This window comes from Colletotrichum aenigma, assembly GCF_013390185.1.
Source record: "Colletotrichum aenigma strain Cg56 chromosome Unknown KSG_Cg56_contig09, whole genome shotgun sequence".
Classification (NCBI taxonomy): domain Eukaryota; kingdom Fungi; phylum Ascomycota; class Sordariomycetes; order Glomerellales; family Glomerellaceae; genus Colletotrichum; species Colletotrichum aenigma.
Genome location: NW_023500915.1, coordinates 897,763 through 920,285, shown reverse-complemented (window position 1 = coordinate 920,285; position 22,523 = coordinate 897,763). Strand labels below are relative to the sequence as shown.

The 22,523-nt window shown below is 54.2% G+C and overlaps 2 protein-coding genes across 2 annotated transcripts; one reads left to right on the top strand and one right to left on the bottom strand.

Annotated features, from left to right (window-relative positions):
* Nucleotides 1–9,247: 9,247 nt before the first annotated feature.
* ras-2 lies at nucleotides 9,248–10,128 on the top strand (the record flags this gene model as incomplete). Its single annotated transcript, XM_037328214.1, has 2 exons — nucleotides 9,248–9,352; nucleotides 9,511–10,128. 2 exons carry the CDS (start codon nucleotides 9,248–9,250, stop codon nucleotides 10,126–10,128), a joined length of 723 nt encoding a protein of 240 aa, XP_037172762.1.
* Nucleotides 10,129–20,021: 9,893 nt separating this feature from the next.
* hdl-1 ((S)-2-haloacid dehalogenase 4A) lies at nucleotides 20,022–20,810 on the bottom strand (the record flags this gene model as incomplete). The annotated part of the gene is made up of 1 exon (XM_037328213.1): nucleotides 20,022–20,810. The coding sequence occupies one exon, from the start codon at nucleotides 20,808–20,810 to the stop codon at nucleotides 20,022–20,024; it is 789 nt and encodes a 262-aa protein (XP_037172899.1).
* Nucleotides 20,811–22,523: the final 1,713 nt, after the last annotated feature.

Sequence of the window (22,523 nt, the reverse complement as noted above, 5' to 3'; positions counted from 1 at the left end):
TCTCCTCTCCGTCTCCAGATGTAGCAAAGAAATGTCTCTCTCTCATACGAGAATGACCCGTTTCAGTCAGTGACAAGGGAAAGGGTTCAGAAGTGTCTTTCCTCTCCCACAAATCTGTCATCTCGCTTCTCGCGGCCGCCACCTGAACACCAAGACAACGAAGCTCGAGATTAGAGGAGCACAGGAGGACGAGACCTCCGAGCTCAAGCCCCTTCCCCTCCTGCCGGAGAATTTTAAATGAAGCCAAGGCGACAGAATACTGAAAACCGGAAATCCTGTTCTCGGGATGAATCACATTAATCACAGTCAAAAATTGTCTCGGTACTCCCGCCCTGACAGCATGCACCGCGTCCTGCCCACCCTTTCGAGAAGCTTGTCTTTCTGGCCTAGGCGGCAGGGGAGGCATTGATAGTCACTCAAAGTACGCGCCTCTCGGCAGACGTTAGTCCGGTCCTTGTTCAATTTGGAAGACGGAACTGAGCTGTGTGCCCTCTCCCCTCATGAGCATGGGCATTTCAAATTAAGCATCATCGACATTAATTTCTCTCGTCGTATCCCTACCTCAAGCTTCAGAGGCCAAGCTACTTCTCCCGCAGAGAGAAGGCCACTCCAGGTCCAGCGTCACGGCGACGCTAGCTCGGGAAGGTAGGGGGACAACTGCAACCCCTCATGTCTTAACCTTCTTTCTTTCCCCTTTCTCGAACAGCCGCGTAGACGAGGGGCGTGCGCAGGGGGCGTAAGGGACGACGAGAGACACCGCAGGGAAACATTGGCGTGTGCAGATTGTGTCGGAAGTGCTTGGTATCAAGATTCCGGTTGAGGTTCATTCAGAGTGCTGAGAAATGTGGCGCTCTCCTACCATGCTTACCATGCTTCGTTAGTTGAAGGTGATCTATCGGAAACGCGGGAGAAGGCTTTTTGCGCTATTCGCACTTGAGAAGGTAGAGCGGCTGGCTTTCGATTCTTTCTTTCTTTTTTTCGTCCAATGTGCAGCGGACATGCCGCTGTACTTGCTTCTTCCCAGGGTACTCCCACCGCGGGCCGTTGAACGGACATATCCGAGCAAGGTCCAAGGTCGCTTCGGCGCGCGGAGGCGTTCAATACTAAGAAAAGGAAAATAGTGAAAAAAACCAACATGTTTCGTGTTTAATGGCGTGGTTCCTGCGCTGGCCTCATTTGTTTTTGGGGATCCCGTGGGGTGACGAAATCGCTGTGTCATGGACAATGCCGGTGTTGACTGTCGACGCTGTGAGCTTAAGGCTGATTGGCGGTTCAAATAAATTTGAACGCATCTCGAGAGGCCGGTTTTGGGGTTAGGTGCGAGGTTGTGATGCTGTTCGGCACATTGTGGGTGGTAAGCTTGATCATCGTCTCACCGGCTCATGCCAACCAGTTCAAAATATGTTTAGACAATTGTCATCAAACGTCCTTTGTCGACAATCCTGAAATAGTTTGGCGATCTGGACATGGCCAGCAGTAGCATGCAGAAGGAGGTGGCTGTTGGACGATCAGTACGGCTTGCGGTTGAAGGCCAACGCAAGGGCGTATCACGTTGGACATGTAGGCGCCATGAGCGCATGATTCTCAATAGTATCAGCCGCTCAGAGTTTTCTTCCAAGACGGGGCAATTCTTGTGGAATTCGTTTGGTCAAAGCACAAAGGATCGCGATTGGCGCAGGGCTTGGCTGGATTGCAAGCTTGTCGGGTCATGATTTGACGCGTAGCCGCTGCAGGTCGAAGCCCAGTAACCGCATCGTCCACATCACAGCTTGATCAGTTCGCCGTGCCTGCAGTGCAGCTCACCAGCGAATTGTACGGGCGCCGCTGTGTAGTCCACCATCACGCTTACGTGCCATCAGAAGAAGTCTGTTTAGTGACGAGTGAATCTGCTGCTTACGCAGTGCTGAGAGGATTCTCGAGATGCCAGCGCGGAACCCCCACGCAGGCTGTGATGAACAGCCTCGTGCTGCCGCTGTGAGACGACGCGGCACCACGATGCATGGCCTTCGTGACAGCTCTGACAGATCGGCCTGTTCGATTTGGCCTCCTTCTTGGCGCCGCGATGCAAACTTGCGAGCCTCGTTCTCACACAAGGGCTGCGTGGAGACTATCTTTAGATTTTGTCAACGCTGGAAGGCAACGGCTTCGGCGGGGATGTACCCGATTGGGCTGACATGACTCTCGGCCGCGTCTGCTTCAACCCCGACGTGGAGGAAACAAGACGGGAACGAAGGACCGTTGTATCTAGACATGCGGTGCGACGGCACGGAGGAACAATGGACAGTGCGTCGTTGTTGCAACCCGTGGCCAAGAGTTGTCCCGAGCTTGTTGGGGAACCGATCACCTTCTTGGGCTGTTGGTTGGTATTGTGCTCTACACCGCAGTCGGTCTACCGACAATCGGGGATCTTGCAGTTTCGTTTATCGGCGTTCAGCCAGGCTGCAGTCCCCGCTGACTCCGTCGAGTCTTCCAGGAAAGAATGGCCGCAACGCGTAAGCCAGTAGCAGTTTATCCTCGATGGTAAACATGGCAGTTGCTGGTTGGTTTTCGAACTTTCGAGTCTGTTGCCAACTCAGAACCCCTATTTCTTTTGACCGTTGGATTTCGGCACGGGAAGGATGAGAAAAGCAATTGTTTGACCAGAAAATGTGATAGGATGCCTCAAAATATGACAAAGTCCGAGAAAAAGAAAGTTGATGCAGGGAAGCAAAGGGACAATTGGTTTGTCAACAATGCCTGTCGATGATTCGTTGGCATATTGTTTGTCGTCAACTCGGGCATCGCTCCCGAGTTGGGCTTCAGCCGGCTCCGAAACCAACTCCGCCGTCAGAATAATGGGTATGTATCACCATCATCAACCGAAAGATGGCCTGACAAAGTGCGAAAATTTTTCCATTCCAATCTCTGTCAGCCTGAGGTACACAGCGGCTGGCTTCGGGGGGTCGGCAGATTTGCTCAAGAGGCCACCCAAGCACATGTCCGGAGGAAGTGAGAGAAAGCTTGACGGACCAATGCGGGATTTGAACGGGGCCGTGCCGCAGCCGGGAACTAACATGGCGCGGAAATGGTCAGTGAGTTTTCACGGAAGAGGATCCGTTGGAAGCGAGGATTTTCAATGGGAGCCTCTTTGCGGAGTCGCCCCGGAAGACTGGGTCTGGCACGAGGATGGTGAGACAGCGGAAGGCCTACACAGGAAACGGCATAGGGCATCTGACTGCTTGCGTTGTGTATGCGAATCGTTAATTTGTGTGTTTGTGAGCTGTGTGTTGCGCTACCCTACCCATACCCGTGGGCAACTCGTGGGTAAGCGCGTACGGCCGGAACCGTAAGCGACTGCATTGGCGACGGGGAAGGGAGGCTGATTGCGCCGTCCCCAGAATAGCATTGCGAGTCGTGGACCCAGATGAAGTTGAGGGCTCCAGTTCGACTCTCTTCATGTTGATTGAATTGATGGCTCTGTGGTTCTCAGCTGGGGGCGATGACGTCGGGTCACTTGGTCTGGGCGTCCGTCTCGTGATGTCAGGCTGCTGCGGATGGCATTTCGGCGAGGGCCAGCTTCGGCCCTGAGCGCGACGCGGGCGGTCGCGGGAATGGGCCGGTACGATGGATTAGCAATCTGCAGCTATTGCAGGAACAGCAGGCATTGTTTTCTTTCTCTCCCTGCTTTCTTGGTTGCTCCCCTTCTCCGCTGGAAAAAATTTCGCAATCAACCAGAAATTAGGCCACCACCAGCCACCAGCGCCAGGAGCGTCAGGCCGGGTGTGGTTCGGGCAAGGTGAAGACGGCGGTGGGTTGGATAAGAGGCGCACGGCGGAAGAGGGTTGGAGGGGTTGAAGACACTGTGAAAGGTGGTTGGAGACTGGAGACATCAAGCATGGAGACTTTCTGGATACCTCCGATTGGACCAGGCGGCCGGCGCCGGGTGAGGTGTCGTCCCGGTAGTAGGTGCTGGCCTTAGTGGTATCCATCGTCATCCCATCCATGATCCTGCATCTTTTGGTTCTGATGCCTTAGGATGGGGGAGGATGCTTGGTCAGGATCGAGGTTGAGGGCCACTGACAAGGTCTGAACGGTGCGAATCTGGAGTTTGGCCGGACCCCAGGCGGATTGGCGGACTGGCGGGCTTGGACTGGCTGGCAAGGGCAGCCATCGCGGCATCTAAAGGTTCGGTCAGCACCTTGCTGGGCTGCCGACCCGACTTGTGGTGCTTGAAGATGCTTGCTGATGGGTGATGCGAGAAGGATTAGCGGACAGGTGGTCTGTGAGGTGCATGCAGCAGCTGCAGTGCTAGTGTGCAATGTGGACATTCGGTGGGCAGCTTTCTTGGGGGGACGGGAACCAATTGTCCAGTAGAATTTGACGTCTGGAGACGAGCCTAGGTGCCTGGGTGCCGTGTGGCATGAGCGATGCGAGTCTGAGGCTGCCAGTGAGGATGAATGGTCAATGCCCAGACGGCGTGGAGAACATGCTAGAGACGGTTTTCTCTGCGTCTGCCTTGACGAATGAACAGAGAACGCACACGTACGTCGAGAACGTGCCACCTATACAGAAACAAGTCGTACGCCGTCGCCTTGAGTTGCCCTTGCGAGGCTCGTGCCCCGAAGCGCAATACGAGATGAGGGTGCGTGATGCGTCGTGGATATTGGCTCCATGAAGCTATGGAAATGGTACCGGGTGGCTCGTCCAAATGAGATGCAAAGCTGGGGTAGCTACCCTTAGCACGGAAGCCTAACAGCGGTAGGCCAGATGGCATCATCTGACAATCAGTGAGGCGAACGATATCCATGGACGATGGGCTGTATCGGCCAGACTGGTCTGGATCTCGGTCCATTAGTTTGTTTGAATCGATTTCCCGGCGTGAGTCGTCAACGGTGTTGTTTGCCTCGCGGCCACCGTTCTAGGTCCAGGGCCGGGCGTGGTTCCGGGTCCGGGGCAGCCCAGCTTCAAGACCTCGTCGTTCTTCTCGCCTCACGCGTTAACCGACTTGGGTAAGGGCGGGTCGGACAGAGATACCAGACCAGGGCAAGTCAGTAGAGCGGCTGTAATGCGAACTCGAGGTGAGGAGGTGGTTGATGTCGGCGGTTGTACTGTATCTGGATCTGCGAATGGTAGGTGTGGCAGGTGCATTGCAAAGGTTGGAGTTTGGAGAGCCATACTGCCCAAGTCCAAGGTTGCTGACAGGTGCAGTTGCTCGCTTAATGGGACTCGTTGGCCGTGGATGTAACATGTTGGATTGTCCTTGTCATGCAAGAGAGCACAGGAACGGCGGGTTCTCCTGATCGGTGGACACCGTCCAGGCCCCGTCCAGGTCCAAGGACTCCGCGGATGCAGATGCCAGTGCCAGGTTGCGGTACGAAGACGTTAGCGTGTAGGTGTAGGGCAGACGACAAGACGGCGGGCGTCGGCTTGGTTTGGCGCAGACACAAACGTAGGGTTTTCTGCCAAAAGAATACTGGTGCCACAGTCTCCCTCCAAAAGCCATGTTGGTAATGAGCCATCGACGGTTGTCGTTCGGGCCATGGCAGTCGGCAGACGGACGGTAGACGACAGCTATTCAGTAATACCTCGGCCAACGGAGGAAAGGCCAACCTTGTTCTTCAGTTACACGCGAAAGTTGACCGATTCCGGCAAGACTTGTCTTGGTTGGTGCTGGCAGTCGTCCAGGACCCTTAGGCAGAGGTAGAGACTTGTAGGACAGGTGTGGAGCGAGCAACGGCAAGCAAGTAGAGTTTGTCTTGGCCAATAGCATGTGTACGGCGAGCTGGTTTGCAGCCAGAGGTGCGAGTGTGTGTGTTGACGGGTGTGTTTGTGGCGTGTGCGCGGAAGGCATGGGCGGCTGCGTCACAGCGGGATGTGCGACCTTGAGGCGGGCTGTCAATTGGGCCCAAGACTGGGCAGTTCGTTAGGACTGTGGCGCTAATGTGGGAGTAGGGAACACACAGCTGTTCAACCCGCAGACCGGCTGCAGCTCCAACTTCGGGCCCCGGTTGCTAAGGTCCAGGTTGAGAGCGACAAACGTCATCTGGCACGCTTCAAGCTCGACAGGAAAAGGTTCGTCGATACCACGGCAGGTGTGTCCATGTCATCGATGCTTCCCCGAGTCATCCATCTGCTGAGCCTCCTCGGACTTGTGGTGGAGCTCCAGGTATGAAAGACGGGACCCTCAACTCGGAGCATGGGTTTGCTGGTTGTGGCTGTGGATAAGCTATGGATGTTGAGTGCGTCCTTGCGCAGGAGCATCAGCCACCAGCCAGCCGGTGGACTCGAGGCTTCGGCCTAGGAGATAAGTAGGTCGGTGGAAGGTGCCGCGACATCAATATTGACGATGGGAGCGAAGTGAGGCGACGATCGCCTTATTACCTAAGACATCGCGAGAAGACAAGGAAAGAGCATTTCGCTACCTGACGTTTGCACTTACCTAAGGTACCTACCCAGGTTGTGGAAGGAAGGAAGTTGGGAAGGCAGGGTGGTTGAAGGTGGCAGGCCCTTTCCTTCCTTTCGATGTAACCGTTCGCTGCATGTCCAATATACCGTACCAGCAATGCAGCAGAAGTAACTAAGTCGACGCTCATGGACGCGGGATGAAGAAGAAGAAACGGGCCAAATCTCAAATCCATCTGACATCAGGAGTACCGCAGAAAGAAGCAACAACCTGGCCTGCATTGCATGGATGGTGCTTTGCTGCAACAAGCAGGAGACATTTGAATCCCATGTGCCCAACTTCTGCATCACTACCAGATGAGAAGCTTGCCCATACCGCACTGCGTATCGTAGACGTGACGATATAATACCAGCCAAAATGCTGCGAGGCTCGCGAAGGGTTCGCATCTTTTCTCGCTTTGTCATATTCGACACCGACGACCCAACGCCAGCACGCTAGCAGCTACCTCCATATCCGTACCTTCCTTACCTAAGTCCCTATTCTGTGAGGAACAACCCGCTGGCTGGACCGAGCGCAGACCAAACAGCGTTTTTGCTGGCTTTCCTCGTCCCGTCGCCGGCCTTATCCCTGGATACTGCCCCTCCTACCCCGTTGATTGCCCTGCTGCGTCGTTCCTTCCCCTCCAGTCAGCCATTCGGTCTTCGGTCTTGCCCACCTCACCTTACGGATACCTCACTCGAGTCTCGACTTCTGCGACTGTTATTTGTTGCATTGCCCAAAATCCACTACCTACCGCCATCGCCGGCGCCGTCTCTTTTTCGCGTGTCGACGTCCGTTCAGCGATCCAAGCCCAGCTTCATCCTTCCGCAGATTCCGTCCCGGGTGTCGCCCCGTACGAACGAATACCTTAGCTTAGGCTTGCTGACATCTGCATCGCCATTGGAGGCTGACGCCCGTACGACCTGGATGCCATCATATTAGCTACGCCCGCGCGCTACGGCTTTCATCAATCCCATTCGACCAACAGCCTTGGCCGCTGTCTACCAACGTCTCACCAACATCCACCACTCGAGACTGGCCAAAGCTTACCTACCAACAACCTGGAAGACACAGTACCCTGTCTCAAGCAAGGAATTTGTGCCTACTGACCGATTCATCGTGGTCGGGGCCACGGCAGTAGAGAGCAGGACGGATACATCAACAAGCCAGGTACGTTCTCCGACCAGGCCTCAGCGCCTGGTAGTCAGGTACCCTTCCTTGCGGCGCTGCATACGTACGCTACCTACCACCTACCTTACCTACCTTCACCTTGCCTCACCACTACGTACCTTTTTGTTGTCTACTGCCGAGCAAGCCAGGTTGGGCTGGACTGGATCGCGGGCTAAGGCTGCGGGCTGGCTTCTGCTTCTTCTTTTGCTGCTGATGCTGTTGCTGGTGCCTCGTCCTGGCACTGCTCTGCTCTGCTTTGCTCTGTCTGCCGCGCCGCTACCAGCAAACCCCCAACGTGGAGTTGCAACTGCAGCTGCTTGCTGAGAGTGGGTTGGAGTCTCCAATCCGCCATTTCCCCCCCTGGTCCCCTCGTCGAGCCCCCCTCCCCTCCCCTTCCCTTCCCCATCCCATCCCGGGCAGCCCAAGTCACGGCGGGTACAGAGCCAGAGCTGGGTGGCTCGGGTTGGCGCGTGGAGGTAGCGAGGGTTGACAGCCTCTCAGGAGAGGAGCGAGCTAGCCAACAGTCGGCTGTGCGCCTCCGCTCCGCTTCGCCTTTATCCCGGTATCATCCTTCTCCCTACCCAAGCATCTAACACACGCCCAGGTCCCAAGCTAGACCCGCCTGTCCATTCATTCTGAGGTGCTCTCGCTCTCACACTGCTATTCCACGTCTCCACCCGCAGCACATTTGAGAAGACAGAAGAACGAGAGAAGAGGGACTCGCGAGAGAGCACGCACCGCACACAACACAAAGCAGACGGGACACACACGTACATACACACCACACCACACACGCATCACACACACGCGCGAACGGCACGAGACATTCATTCGTCGACACCGCGCAGCCTGTCAACCTGCCAGTCCTGCGCGTCAAGTCAGTCAGGTCAGTCTTGCTACTCCTGTCCTTTTTTGCTGCTCTACTGTTCCTCCCGTTACCTTACCCGCATCCTGCCGGGGGCCTGCCAATCTGCCACCTGCCACCTGCCACCTAGGTGCCAGGTGCCACGCCCAGCCAACCAAGCCCAATCCAGCCAGCCCGCAGTCCATCCGCCCTCGAGTCTGCGTTCTGCCACCCCCCCGGTCACAGTGCTGTCCACTTGCTTTGCTCCCCCTCCGCCGCTGATACTACTGCTACCGCTGCCGCTACGTACCTGTACTGACTGCTGTCGGGTCCAGTCCGGTCGATCCAATCCACCAGTCTGCTGAGGAGAATCCACTGTCCACGTCCAGGGCTCGGGCTGCAAAATCCAACCCGCAACATTTGGGCTCCTGCCTTACTCCCAACTTCTTCTTACTATTACTTGGTAACACCACCACCACCGCCGCCTGCCGCCGCCTTACCTCCACTACCTACCTACCACTCGTTACCTACCTTACCTACCTGCCTACCTTACCCTTTTTTTTTTTTCTTTTCTTACCTTACCTATCCTATCATCGTCTCGACCGACACTGGCGTTCGTCGTCCTTTCCTCCACCACTACCACCTTCACAAACACCACCGACGAACCACCCCCTCCATTCCGCCCCCCGCGAATCGCCTCCTCTACCCGACTCGCTTGAATCTCCAGTCATTCATCGTCAATCGAGCGAGCTGATTTTGACGCACTCTCTCGGTCGCATTCTACTGTCGTCATTCCCACATATTTGCCCATCATGGCGGGAAAAATGGTGCTGTACAAGTTGGTGGTCCTGGGCGACGGCGGCGTGGGGAAGACCGCTTTGACAATCCAGCTCTGCTTGCAACACTTCGTGGAAACAGTAAGTCGCCTTCCCTCTCCCTTTCGTCCTCGTTCCTTCTGCATCGCACCGTGATTGTTTCGTCTTTCATTTCGCCTGCTTCTCTTTCTCTCAATCGCCCTCCCCCGCCTTTGTCGCCGCCCAGAGCCGCCCGCTGACCGTGCTTTCCCCGAAAACAGTACGACCCCACGATCGAGGACTCGTACCGCAAGCAAGTCGTCATCGACGGCCAAGCATGCATGCTTGAGGTTCTCGATACCGCCGGCCAAGAAGAGTACACAGCCCTCCGAGATCAATGGATTCGAGATGGAGAAGGCTTCGTCCTCGTCTATAGCATCTCATCACGGTCGTCCTTTTCACGAATCAAGCGCTTCCATCATCAGATCCAGCGAGTCAAGGAATCATGTGCATCGTCGCCCTCATACCCGGGCTCGCCCATTTCCGCAGCCAGCCCTCAAGCGCCCGTACCCATCATGCTTGTCGGCAACAAGAGCGACAGAGTCACCGAGAGAGAGGTATCGACACAAGAGGGCCACGCCCTAGCCCGCGAGCTCGGTTGCGAATTCGTCGAGGCGTCGGCCAAGAACTGCATAAACGTCGAGAAGGCCTTCTACGACGTTGTCAGAATACTGCGGAGGCAGCGACAGGCAGCTTCCCGCCCTCAACCCGGCGGACGCAGCAGCACCCGACCGATCAACGGCGATGCCGGTGCGAGATACGACGACAAGGAGGGTGGCGACCGTTATCGCCGCAAAGGGGGGAGAAGGGAAGGCAAAAGCAAATGCGTCGTCTTGTGATGTCGGCCACAACGCCAATACCTACCTTTGTTCCCTTATCGACAGACTTGCTCGGATCCGCGGCCCCGGCCCCGATCCATTCGGTTCGCAAATCCGACGGGTCCCACTGCCGCGAGGCACAAGCATTTTCCACGTCACGACTTGATGATTGCCAGCATTAGAGAAGCGGCTGGCAAAGGCCGTCATCGGCCACGACTATTGGACGCACGAGATTTCGAGTTCTGCTTTGAAGACGATTCGGACATTTCCCCACACGTCATGGATGAACAACCAGCTCCCCATTGGGCGAACGGCGCACGAAAAGAGAGAGGCATATTCTGGGGCGTAGGTTTCTTGAGTTTTTCAACCAAACCTTTGGGCAGACTGGGACTTACATTTTTTTGTTCATTCCCAAACACATGAGGGCAAGGTGGTGGTGTTATAGGAGTCTGTGTCTCGCGGGCCTTTTTTTCGATGTCTAGTCGGTCGCAAAAGAAAATGATGCCACGTATTTGCCAACTTCGACCTCCGGATTGTTCATATGTTGTGGCTGGATTCTTCTTCATGCGAGGATAGGAGAGAGGGAGGAGGAAAGAGATGAATACGGAGGAACCAGCAGGAAGCAGGGAGATTATGGGGACATGGAGCGAGCTCTAATCTGTGTATACCGACACCACTTTTTTCTGTTACTCTTCTGGCCGTTGCTCCAGGCCCAGAACGAGTCTCTTTGGAGGTACCACGTTGAGATGTCGGTCCCCTCGTGGGATGTAGCTAGAACATCCGGGATAGGCAGACTTCTTTCTCGTTGAATCTACGTTATCCGTCCAACGTTTTTGCTACTCCTACGTTTGATGTTTTGCCGTTGCGCCGCGCCATGCCGGGATCCTTTACCCCAAGCGGATAACCGACCTACAGCACCACCACCCACTCCCCGGAGCTGACTAAAGAGCAAATCATGTATATATCGGGAAACAGCTACGTTGCAGCGCTCGGGAAGTATGTTCGTTTTCCCTTTTTGCGCTCTTCCGCCTTCTTCAACATGCAGTTTTCTTGGCTGGAGACTGGGGTTGGTGGCGGCGGCACGGTCTCTTCCGCTGTACCCCGCGATTTCCGCCCCGTCGGGATCGCTCGCCGGCAAGAGAGAGAGAGAGCAGACAGACGTTTTTTTGCCCCGTCCCGAAGGATGGTGGTTGTTTCCTTGGGAGGGTGTGTTGGCTGGCTGATCGGGTGAGATGAGGGTGGTAGTCGGGCCTCGGGTGATTTCTTTTTTTGACAATGGCCGCGATGTGGTCCGCGGTATTGGGCCGGACGCGTAAGGCAGGACTGGGATTGATGGCTGCTAGTGTTGGTTTTTTTTCGTTTCCATGTCGTTTGGGTCTAGCAGCAGTGACAAGGCGAGATGTCAAACGTCAAGTGTCAAGTTGTCAAACATTTACACGCGGTCTGCCCTTCTTTGGGGGATGGGTCGATTGGTTTTGGTCTGTGGTTTTGAGGGCTGTTTCGACTAGTGGTTTTTTGGTGGGATGTTGATTAGTTCGCTGTTGTGGTGGTGGGCGTGCGGCTGGCTAGTGCCTCTGGGGAACCCCCCTTTGTGGTGGTGGGTTATCCGTGAGGCTTACGTTACGGCCTTCTTTGGTTTTCAGAGGGACGGTTGGGAGTTTTTGTTTACTACTCTGTACGAGGGCTTGGGATGTAGTGGGAAGAGCGGAGAGGCGTCGCTGTGTTTCCATGATGTTCGGGAGTGAGTGGCTTGGGACCGGTGTTTGGTAGAGTGCATGTTTTGGTTTGTGATGTGGCTGTCAGAGAATGGGATTGTGCTTTCTTCACTCAGCGGATGAGGCTTAGGAACGAGCACGTTGGCAAGTCGGTTGAGATACACGAGGAGGTACAGGCACATGCATTTTCTGGTCTTCCCATCGAGGCTTGATATCCCCTGATTTGTGTTTGAGACACCACTATTCGTGGGGAACGAGCTCCGGTTTAGCAGGGAAAGACTACCGCATCTGACAGATTTGTCCTTTTTCTCTTTTGGAGGGTGCGCCAGCAAGGCGATCCTTCCCCTTCTTTGAGAGGTGTTTCCCTGATTTAGTCTGGACAGACGGGCTGGAGCGGTATCGTACGTTTTTAGGACTGCCGGGGAAGGGGTCCTGCGGAGGCTAAGAGACTAGCGATGAACGATGGGGGAGACGGGGGGGTTGATGTGATGGGAGTGGTGGTTGGAGGCTAGTTTGTGGAGAGTGTTCGGGACGGGCAGCGTGAGATTGAGAGAGGCAGAGTGATGAGTTGTGTTTCCTTTCGTTAGGACTGGCGCAAGGGAGACGAGGTTGTATGGGGGTGGGGACGGGGGAGTGGGTTTGATGGCTGAAGGGCGGCGCGCTTGGCGGTTGGAGATGTTTTTTTGACGGTGACAGCGGATTGGAGGCTCGGGGGACGCTCCGGGGTCTTTGGGGTCTAGCACTATCTTTGGAGGTAGTAGTAGCTAGTTGGGATCGTCGTGGGGGACTTTGGGAGAGAGATTGGGATGTTGGAGGCGATTACTGGCTCGCAATCTTGCTTACTCGCGTCTCTTCTTTCACTTTGATACTGGGGGTTCGGTATGCTTGAGTACCGTTGCGAGTGGTACTGTGCGTTGATGCAGGGAATGTAATGGGTTGTTTTTTGCCATTATCAATGGAGCACTTGGCGAACCATGATAGAGTTGGGGTCGTTCAAGCTTGATCTTCACGGACCCTTGCGCGCGCGGCGTTGTTGGCTAGACGGGAGCGAAGGGGGAGAAGGGAGCATGAGGAGGGGAACGACGGGCCAAAGCGTTTCTTGGATGACGATGACGGTGGACGGGATAAACATGATTTTTGCGTGTGTGGGTGAGTTGATGAACACTGGAGGGAAGCTTGTTGAGATCGGGGTTCGGGGCCGCTTGAACGCCGCTCGTCGTCCTTTTTTGCGCCGTCGACACTAGCTTCGGCTTTTTGTCCCGATCTCTTCCTTCTCGTCCTCCTCAAGGGACGCTGGCGCGTGATGGAGGGGAAGAGGAGATAAGCAACTCCGGGCGAAAAGTATAACGCGAGTTTGGATGAAAATTTGTCGTTGTGTGAGTGAGGGTGCTGGGTCAATGACATCCTGCCCGGGTTGCGGAATGTTGAAGGGAGTTTGTTTTTAAGATTCTGATGTCATGTTATGGGGGTATGAGGCTATGATGACGGCGTTTGCGGGAGGAAGGTTGGATGTGAAAGGAAGCATGCTGTTGATGACCATGGCAACCGAGTGCAACAACATTGGCGCGATGTTGCAGTTGTGGGTGGTTTTTGGGCTGGGCTCTATGGGTTTTACCTCACTCAACATGCCTCGTTGGAAGTGCCATGGTAACAGGAAACTGCTCTAGAGATGGAACGGGCCAAGCAGTGTGTTGCAGAGCCTCGACAAGGTCCGGACGGGTTGGTCGAGCACATGCTTCCCATGCGCCGTCGTCCAGGCAAGCAAATCCAACATACCTCGGGCACAGAGAACCGTTCTCTCATCAATTGTTATTTTTGTCTTACTTTCTCCTCTGACTTCCGTCCCAAAAACCGAGCTACTCTTAGAATAGGCAAAAAAGAAGGACCACGAACTGCTGCTGCGCACTTCCTGCATGGCGTTAACAACTCTGGCCGCATGCACTGCAACCCTCCCGGCCTTCCCTCACCCATCCTTTAACCTGTTTTGCAACTAAACGGCAGTCCCACACACATATTGTCACAGCATTACCAGCTAACACGTCGTTTCCCCAAAACTGCAATATGTCGCTCTGCTTAAGAGGGCTCAAACCTCTCTCCCCCTCAAGCACGTTGCACGCACGACACATGTACCTGCGCGCGAGCGGGCGCGGGCGTGCGGTGCGGGGGGGGCCCAACTGACGCATCGTTAAACCCCTCACTTCAACACGGACCTCTTCCAGTCTCGAACTGGTGATGATTCGAAGGCTGAAGCAGAGGGCAACGGGAAGGGCACACACAAGCAAGAAAGGGAAAATGGATACCTGTGGTAGCTCAGCTGCCGGCCGCTGCGTTTAACCCACTCGTGCCCCATTGAACAACGGGCGAGCACCACAAGTTGCAACGTCTGTCTCTGCCTCTGCTCTCTCTTTTTTTCCAAGGGTCCCCCCTCTTATGCCGGTACTGAGTAGGTAAGAGGGGCAGGCAGGCAAGCTTGGGTGGTGCTGGGTGCTCCATGCGCGTTTTCAGCTCCGTTGGAGAAACCGGCGACTTGGCCTGGAGGGACTTTCACTTGCTGCGCGGCAGGGCCAGTTCTCTGTACACTCTGGGACAAGTGACAGCACGATTCAAGCTAATTAGAGGTCCTTCTCCTGCCTCGGTGTCCATTTGGGCCTGACAATCAAATAATAATAAAAAGGTGGCGTTTTTTTTGGGGCCCATTTTGCCCGCCGGCGCCCGGGACGAGGGGTTCTTGACAGGCGGACACGGACACACAGACTTGGAGATCCACGGGAGCAGCACGCACATGTAGCAAGCAGCATGCACAGGCCTTTTTCCTCTTCCCAAGTTGGAACAGCACTGCTCAAATCTACTATGTGTGTGGCTGCCGCTGTTTCTGGACAATGCTCTGCCTGAGTAGCACTGACTGGCTACGCAACTTTCTTACGGAGAATCACCGAGTCTACTCTCTTTCTCTCGCTGGCGTTCGTAATCTCTAGGCCTAATAGTCGAAGGATTGAATGTAGCAGACCAAGGAAGGGATCATGGGCGGAACGGCAAGCTTGAAGCAGCCAGAATAAAGAGAGTCCGAGCCCACGGAACACGGGAGCTGGAGCCGGTATGCTGTCCGTGCGCCATGCGTCCGGAGGAGGGGCCGGATGCTGCGTCGTTGTAACTTGTGGTTCTGGCTTTGGTTGTGTGGTGTGTCTGTCCCATTTTGACATGCTTGGGTCGTGTTGATCCTCTTTTTTTTTTTTTTTTTTTTTTTTTTTTTTTTTTTTTTTCGTGGTGGTTTTCTTTCCGCAATTTTGGTTGTCCCTCTCAAAGTCTTGACTCTTGACTCTCGGTCTGGTGTCTCATTCTAACTCCAGGTCTTCACCGTATCTAACCAGGTTTCCTTGGAAATACATAGTACTGTGTAAATGCTGTAGAATGCAAGAGCTACATTATGCCACGGACAAACCATTGGAGACAACCACCCCCCTTCACTTTCACTCGGCTTACCGACCCGGGAGGGGGCCGATGCTTGGTCGGCACGTCGGGTACAACGTAAGGGAAGGGAGTTCAGCACATGTAGACTCGTACCTCGCAGTCTCGCAGCGCCATGTTTGGAGGCCACCTCGGGGGCACTGGGCGGATATGCCGTCCTCGGTAACGTTCCCACCGAAGCGTCAAGGTTCGGGGTAGCTCCAGGTGAGGGTCGCCTCGAAGGTGAGAGGTCGGTGTAGCCAACCGCCGCCGCCGTCTATCCAGACTCTGGTATCCGTACCGCGCTAAGAAACAGGCGTCCTTCCAGCAAACCCAGCCAGCCGCATTTCCTTCCCTGTTCTCCTGTTGGTGAAGAGAGGGCGGTTGCCAAGTCGTCGCTTCTTCTTCTTCTTCTTGGAACCAACGGCAGCTCATCATTTGCCGTATTCCTCTCTGTCTTCTTGTCCCGGGCCATCCCCTTGGAGCTCCATTACTCCGCAGCGTATCATTCAGAGCCAACCCCCCCTCGCCAGTCCCCTGCACAATATCAAAGAGCCGCTGTTCCTACTTTTTACCCTTGGCCTTCCTCTCTCTCGCTCTCTCTCGCTCTCTCTCGCCCTTGTGCTCCCGAGGCTCAGCTCTCATAAGTTTTCCCATTGCAGCATCAGATAAAAGCCCGTCAATTTACGGATAGACAAGGGCACAAAATAAAAAAGGCAGCCAGCCAGGGGGGCCCGCATTACCGGACGGCCAACGAGGACCCAAGAGCCAGACGTCCGGGTTACGTTTCACCGCATTTCGCTTCGAACGCGTGATCTTCGGCTAAGAACAGTCCATCTTCTGTCTTCTTCTACAGTGCGTGTGTGCGCTTCTGCTCGTTCTGGTTCTCGTCGCTATCGTCGCTATATTGCAGATGTGACAAGCCACCGTCAATGTTCCCACACCGAGCAGAAAACCCTCCCCCCTCCCAATCCATCCTCTGATGGACAAATATTGGTTCGGACCCGGGAGCAAGGAACCACTCTTACGGAGGTCAGGTATCATTTTTCTGCTTGGGCGCCCAGTTAGCCCGGACGTTGGAACCAGCCGCGGCTGGAATAAACGGGGTTTCGCAGATCAGTTTGTTAGGCACGCTGAATGAAGTACAGTATACCACAGAACAAAACAGAGAGGAAAAAGGCCGCCTTTCTGCGAGGTGGTTCCTGGACGTTTTTCCGCACTGACAATGTTTGTCAGGTGAGAAGAACTGAGGATCGGCATCTAGACCGGCGGTCTATTTCCCATTCTCGGGGTCCCCAATTCTTCCTGGTGCTGCGTCTGGATACAACCTTACCCATCACCAAATCCGGCACTGGATATTGTCCATCCTCCTCGCTGGGACCCTTACCCTGAACACTACACCAAAGTCCCGAACCAATTGAGCGGGAGCCATAACGCCAATATTGCGCTGTTTTTTCCCCTGTGTCTTGTTTGCTCACTGATATTCCCGCGCCCGCTTCTTGATTGGTCAATTGATACAGTCCGGTGAAGCAAACGTACAGATACAAGTTCCCTCTCCCACGTCTTGACAATGCCCGATCCGGAAGGTGCTCTGCGCTCGAGTCGCCGACCTCGTTCCAAGTACGGGCAACGCAACCACCACGCTCGCACTCTCTATGTCTGACCTCTTCTGAGAACCTCGGGCGCCCGCCCGGGAGGTTCATGTACCCTGCAACATGTGGGTGGGAGAGAGGTTGTCTCTCTTTCTGTGTCTCTTTTTTTTCTCAAATCAAAAAGAGAAACTCGTAGGGATTGCGGCGCGAACGAGTCAGGACCCTTGTCGGAGCAGGCGCGGCTTTTTGTGGGCGTGAAGAGGCGCGACTTGCGTTAGGGACGACGGGGGGAGATAGGGTTGAGTGGCCCTTTTTTTTTTTTTTTGCCTGCCCAGAGCGAGGGATTGGTTCTGGTTTGGCCCGGCGTTCAGACGGAGGAATCCTCAAGGGCAAGGGAGATACGGCATGCCACACCGGGGGTTCTGGCCTCTTCGTTCCGGGAGATGCTTGGCTTACGCGGATCTCGGACGGGAGGACTTCGTCGATGGACGACCGTCGTCGTGGTTGGAGGGGATGACGGGGGTTGGTGGTCTGGCAGTTGGGTACTTTGGCGGGCTGGCGAGGATTTCGGATTGGACTCCGGTGACGAGATCGCGTTGCTCGTATTGGGTTCTTTCACGGTGAGCTCTCCCCTACCTCTTCTCTACTTTTCCTCGGCATTCGTGTTGCCAAGTCGAGGGATTCATGGAGAAGAAGGGGGGGAAAAGGGGTCTTGCCTTGACGATCCGTCAATCCCGCCCCAGGTTTCTGGACCGCTCGCATGTCGGTAACGACCGAACCCTTGTTACTGTTCAGAAGCCGAGGCGAAACTGCCGCCGGGAGGGAGAAACTCCCAAGAGTCAAAATCTTGTGACAGGAGGTTTTCTATCATATCTCGATTGCGCGGTCCACGAAGAATAGTCGGGACGCTCTTAATTTACAATGCAGCGAACTAAGAAATCCCCAGAGAATAGCGAAAGGGGCGGCGCCGCGGGAGGTCGGGAGCACAGAGGACCGGCCCTTGTCCTTTTTGTATGATCCTCCTCCGAAGAGACCAATCGTCCAGGGGTTTTGGCATGCTAGTTTGAACTCAAATAATCCCAACCGGCCATTGGGGTTTCTAGCTGTTTTCCCTCCGGCTGCTGCTAGCTTCAGTGTGTCTCTATTGAACAAGCAGCAGCTTAGCAGCTTATGGTGGTAATCAATCAGTCAAGCCAGCGTATATAGTTGCCTTTTACGTGTTAAATTTCCCGACCATCGCTTCACCGAGAGCGCGGTCGTGCCCGTTGGCGATCATCCCGCGTGGGGGAGCCGGGGGATGGGGCGCCTAGTGTGTTTCGCGAGGACTGCTTCATGCGTTAAGGACGTGGTGAACTATCTTAGAGAAAGGCACCAGAGATAGAGAGCAGCGTGGGTAGGTGGGAGGGGGTCGACCACGGGCCGGTTGAGGCCGCCCGGGAAGGGTTTCTGGGTTATGTGACTGCTTAAGCGGGCGAGCCCGACGCTGCGGGTGGGATATGTCCGTCGCTGCTGAAGAAGATTGCCTTGTTGAGAAGGTGTGATGGAGCGCGAGGTTCACCGGTCGTTTGGACGGCCCCACGCCGGAGAAGGTAGTGTGAGGCGGCGGGAAGGCCGTTGCATACTCGGTCAAAGGTCCACTGTCTCACCGCCCACGGGGTAAGGCGTGACGGCTGGGCGTGACGGGGCCCAGACTTACACGTGTTGAGACTATTCGGAAATAGACGCCGTACGGCGAGGGAAAAAGAGAGTTTGACGAGTGGTTTGATCTTTTGTCTTCGGCCCTCGCCGGATGGTGTGATGTTGCTGTGTTCAGGGCGCTTAGAGGGTGGTGGACATGGTAACGAGTCGGCATTGCCCTTCGAGGGCTCATACGAGAGGAAATCTTTAGCATTGTCGGTGCTTACGCCCTTGAAGCAATACCAAATTGCAGAAAGTACGTATATCTTCATGGGTAAGAAGTCTTGTGCCGTGGCAGTGTCAACTAGATTGATTCAGAGAATGTCGCTTATGACAAAATTCTAAACCCATTGTAACGTTGCTCTGTAGTAATAATATTCTCAAAGCCAAAGTCATCGCATGGCCTGCTCAATTGGGCAAGAAATCTGAACAAGGGACTCTGTCTTCCCCTTCACCCGGCTCGGCACTGTGAATGCCGCCCAGGACTTCTCGTACTTGTTTAACTCGATCAACCCTGCAATTTATGCTGAGATATAGTCAGAGATCGACGACGGGCTTGAGTTTACACTTTACGTTGTTGCTGAAAGGGCTGAGGCAAAGCTTGTAGCATTGAAGTTCCTCAACTCGTGAGGATGACACCTCGCCATTATCTCGGCAACAAGTTTGCAACTATTCACACGTGTACTACATCTTTTATCAATCCCATACTCGGATTGGACAACCAATAAATTATATTAGTGGAGTCTGTTACTTCCTTTGTGGCCATGGGTCAGCTTGTCTTAGTTTGAGTCCTACTTGTGGAAGTTTCGCGGGTGCATTTGAGGTTATTGAATTTGTCATCGTGTGTCACTTTGGCCTGCGGATGAAATGTGCGCTAGGTATTTTTAAACCTAGATGATATTGAGGGATATCGTCGCGAAGTTGAAAGTAATAGCCTCTGCTCACTTGTCTCGATGTTGAGTACAAGCCAGAAAATCGTTAGATTCTCAACAGTAATCTCGGCCATGGGATCAACAACACTATGCGCATGGAAAAGACCGCAGTCTTTCCATCATAGTTACGGCCGTGGCTACTTAAACACGCAATCCGGAACAGACGATCGAAGCAAAAGCTCTCGCTAATCGAGTCTCTGCTGTCTTTTCTATTGCGACGTATGAGTGAGCTTACCGCTGGGAATGAAAACTCATCCCTAACAACATTCCATTTGTATTATACACCCCAGACTGGCCAACAAAGACTAAAGTATTGCCTGAACCCAAAGCTGGCCGTGGTATCTAAACGTCATTATCGCAAGGCATCTTGGTTTTGGAAATATCAAATGCAACCAATCTCTTCTCGAATGATTGAGCTCATATCCTGTATCCAAAGAATTCCATCATCGCAAGTATGCCTTGACTCTTTTAAACTGCTCTATCAACACATCCCAACGGCACGTGCTTACCTTATTCTCCTTCTAGTGATACCGCGATTTTCTGCAAGCAAAGTATCAGACCCCCAATCTCCTCGCAACCTCCTCAAACCCTCCTTCATCCACCTTCACCCAAACATCAACCCACCCCTTCGCATCCTCATACTTCTGACTCCCAACCTCCCAATCCTCCTCCCTCGCCCTCTCAACATAGACAGTCCTCATACCTCTCCCCCTCGCAGCGTACAAGTCTCCCAAATGCGCCGCCACCATCGCAACATCCCCCTTCTCACCACCCTTTCCCAGCAACGCCTCGACGGCGCCGTCATACACAACCGGGTTCGGCTTATACGCCTTCCAATCCTCCCCCGACAGAATCCTTCTGAACCCCAGCCCGCCAAACGCATCCAGATCCTCCAACAGCGTCCGGTTCCCGTTCGATAAAGTCGCCGTCACAAACTTGCTCCCCAGCCGCCGCAGCCCGGCCGAGGAATCGGGCCAGGGGCGCAGACGGTGCCACGCCAGGCTCAAGTCGCGGATCTCGTCCGCGGAGAACACGTCCTCGAGGTGGTGCGTACCGAGGAGCTCGACGAGGCTGTCGTGGTGGTGCGCGTCAATGTCCTTCCACGCCGTCTGGCCGGGGACGTAGCCGTGTACGAAGTTCTTGTATAAGTTACGCCACTCCTGCGCGAATTTGGGCCAGTCTACCGCGGTCAGCTTGTCTTTGTCCGCAGTGCTAAGGGTGTTGGAGCTGGCTTTGGCGGCCGCACGGGATGTGAGTTCGTCCGTGACGGAAGATCGCCAGTCTACGACCGTCCCGAAGACGTCGAAGGTCAGGGCCTTGACGTTGCTTAGATCTTTGGACATGGCGGATTTGGCGCAGAAGAAAGGGAAAGGCGACGAGGAGTATTGTGTCGGGATATGTAGTACGATGGAAATCTGGGCCCCCTTGCCTTGATAAGTCGATGAGATATCTATCTCTTGTCATGTGAAGGGCGCAAGTGATGAGGTTATGCGGGGTGGGATCTGGTGCTGACTTATCGAATCCGCCCGGGTCCGGGCGGGGCACAACTGTGCCGGGCCGTCCGATGACCTCGGTCCCGGACGACCCGGACGAATCCGGAAAGTTGACTAATCACCGGCAGTTGTAGCTATGATTCACAGCCTTGAATCTTTGCGACCCTAACCACTGACTAAAGGCCTAGATTTCGGTTGTGTTTCTTGTCGAACGTTGGGTTTAAGGCTGGCCCATCGTCCAACACAGACGCATTCATGACTTGCGAACCGTTGTCCACGCAGAAGAGGTCACGTCATCCAAAGATTCCAGAGAGATATCTGAACCACGGATGATTAGTGAACTCCACGTCCTCCGTGCAAGTTGCGACGTGAAACCAATTCAACGTTGCGGATAGTGACAAAGACGGGACAGAATCAGTACACGCACAGCATCGATCTTAGTCGCATGGAGCGAGCACACTGGGGATCAAGTTCAAAAAGTGTTCACATCACAGCATTTGCAAATGCCGTTCTTCACCCTAGACTGACATTCCTGTTATTTGTCCTAAGGTATTCCATGGAAAATAACGCCAAGACCAAAAACTACGGATATTCAAGCAAAACAAGGTCAGGCTTCATGTTTCTCAGCCATGGGAAGCCCGCCCTGAACCCTCAGAGCACAACGTCTTGTAATAGCTTGTCAGGACCATGCTGGTTTCCCGAAATCGCAGCATATTTGACGAAAGAATTGAGGATGGGGTGAGCAGCATATTTATGCTATGGATTGTCATCCTTCGGATAGCGATGCGATTGGAAAAGAAATGTTAACGGCTCATGACGTTCACGCCCTCTAGTCGAAGAATGCAAGACTAGAGTTGCTAGTGCTTAAAAGCGACAGCACATACAACATGAGATAATAGTTCCGCAGAAATTCTCCGGCTTTCCGTTCCAAGAAATCCATTCCATCGTCACCGAAGCACGCGACATTTTACTATAGCCATGTCCAGAGGGGATTCCAGCTGCGGTAGTCCATCCGTTCAGTGCTATGAATCGACCGACTCTTCATCACTGTCTGTCAAGACCGTGGACGTATTCTCGACCTAGTCATGTTGAGTCACAGTCTCCAAAACGGGCGCACAGGGCTTCTAATGGCAGTTTTCGCCACGCCACTTTGACCTGACAACCGGTATGATTCCAGTCGAAGCAACTGAAGTTGGGCGATGCATACAAGAATGTGAATATGAAGAAACCTCAGAGATCATTATAATGGCCTGTTTTATAGCAATCTCGAACAATTTCGGTATCTCTTCGGTACACAACGATCTCCGGCTGATTAGTGCGTTCGTCGCCTGAGTATAAGTACTCACTCTGCATGATGAATCAGTCTCCCCGGACGGCCAATCCGTTCTGCGCTGTGAGCAGTCGTAGTGAAGATGATGGCCCTCATATAATCGTTTTTCAAAAACGAGCCTCGAACGTTCCGAATACATACAACAAATCTTGCCTATCTCCGTCTGTTCTCGGCTCTTAGCTTCCCTGACGTGTTCGCCCTCGAATACGCCTAGAGGATCATCCCCAAACGCA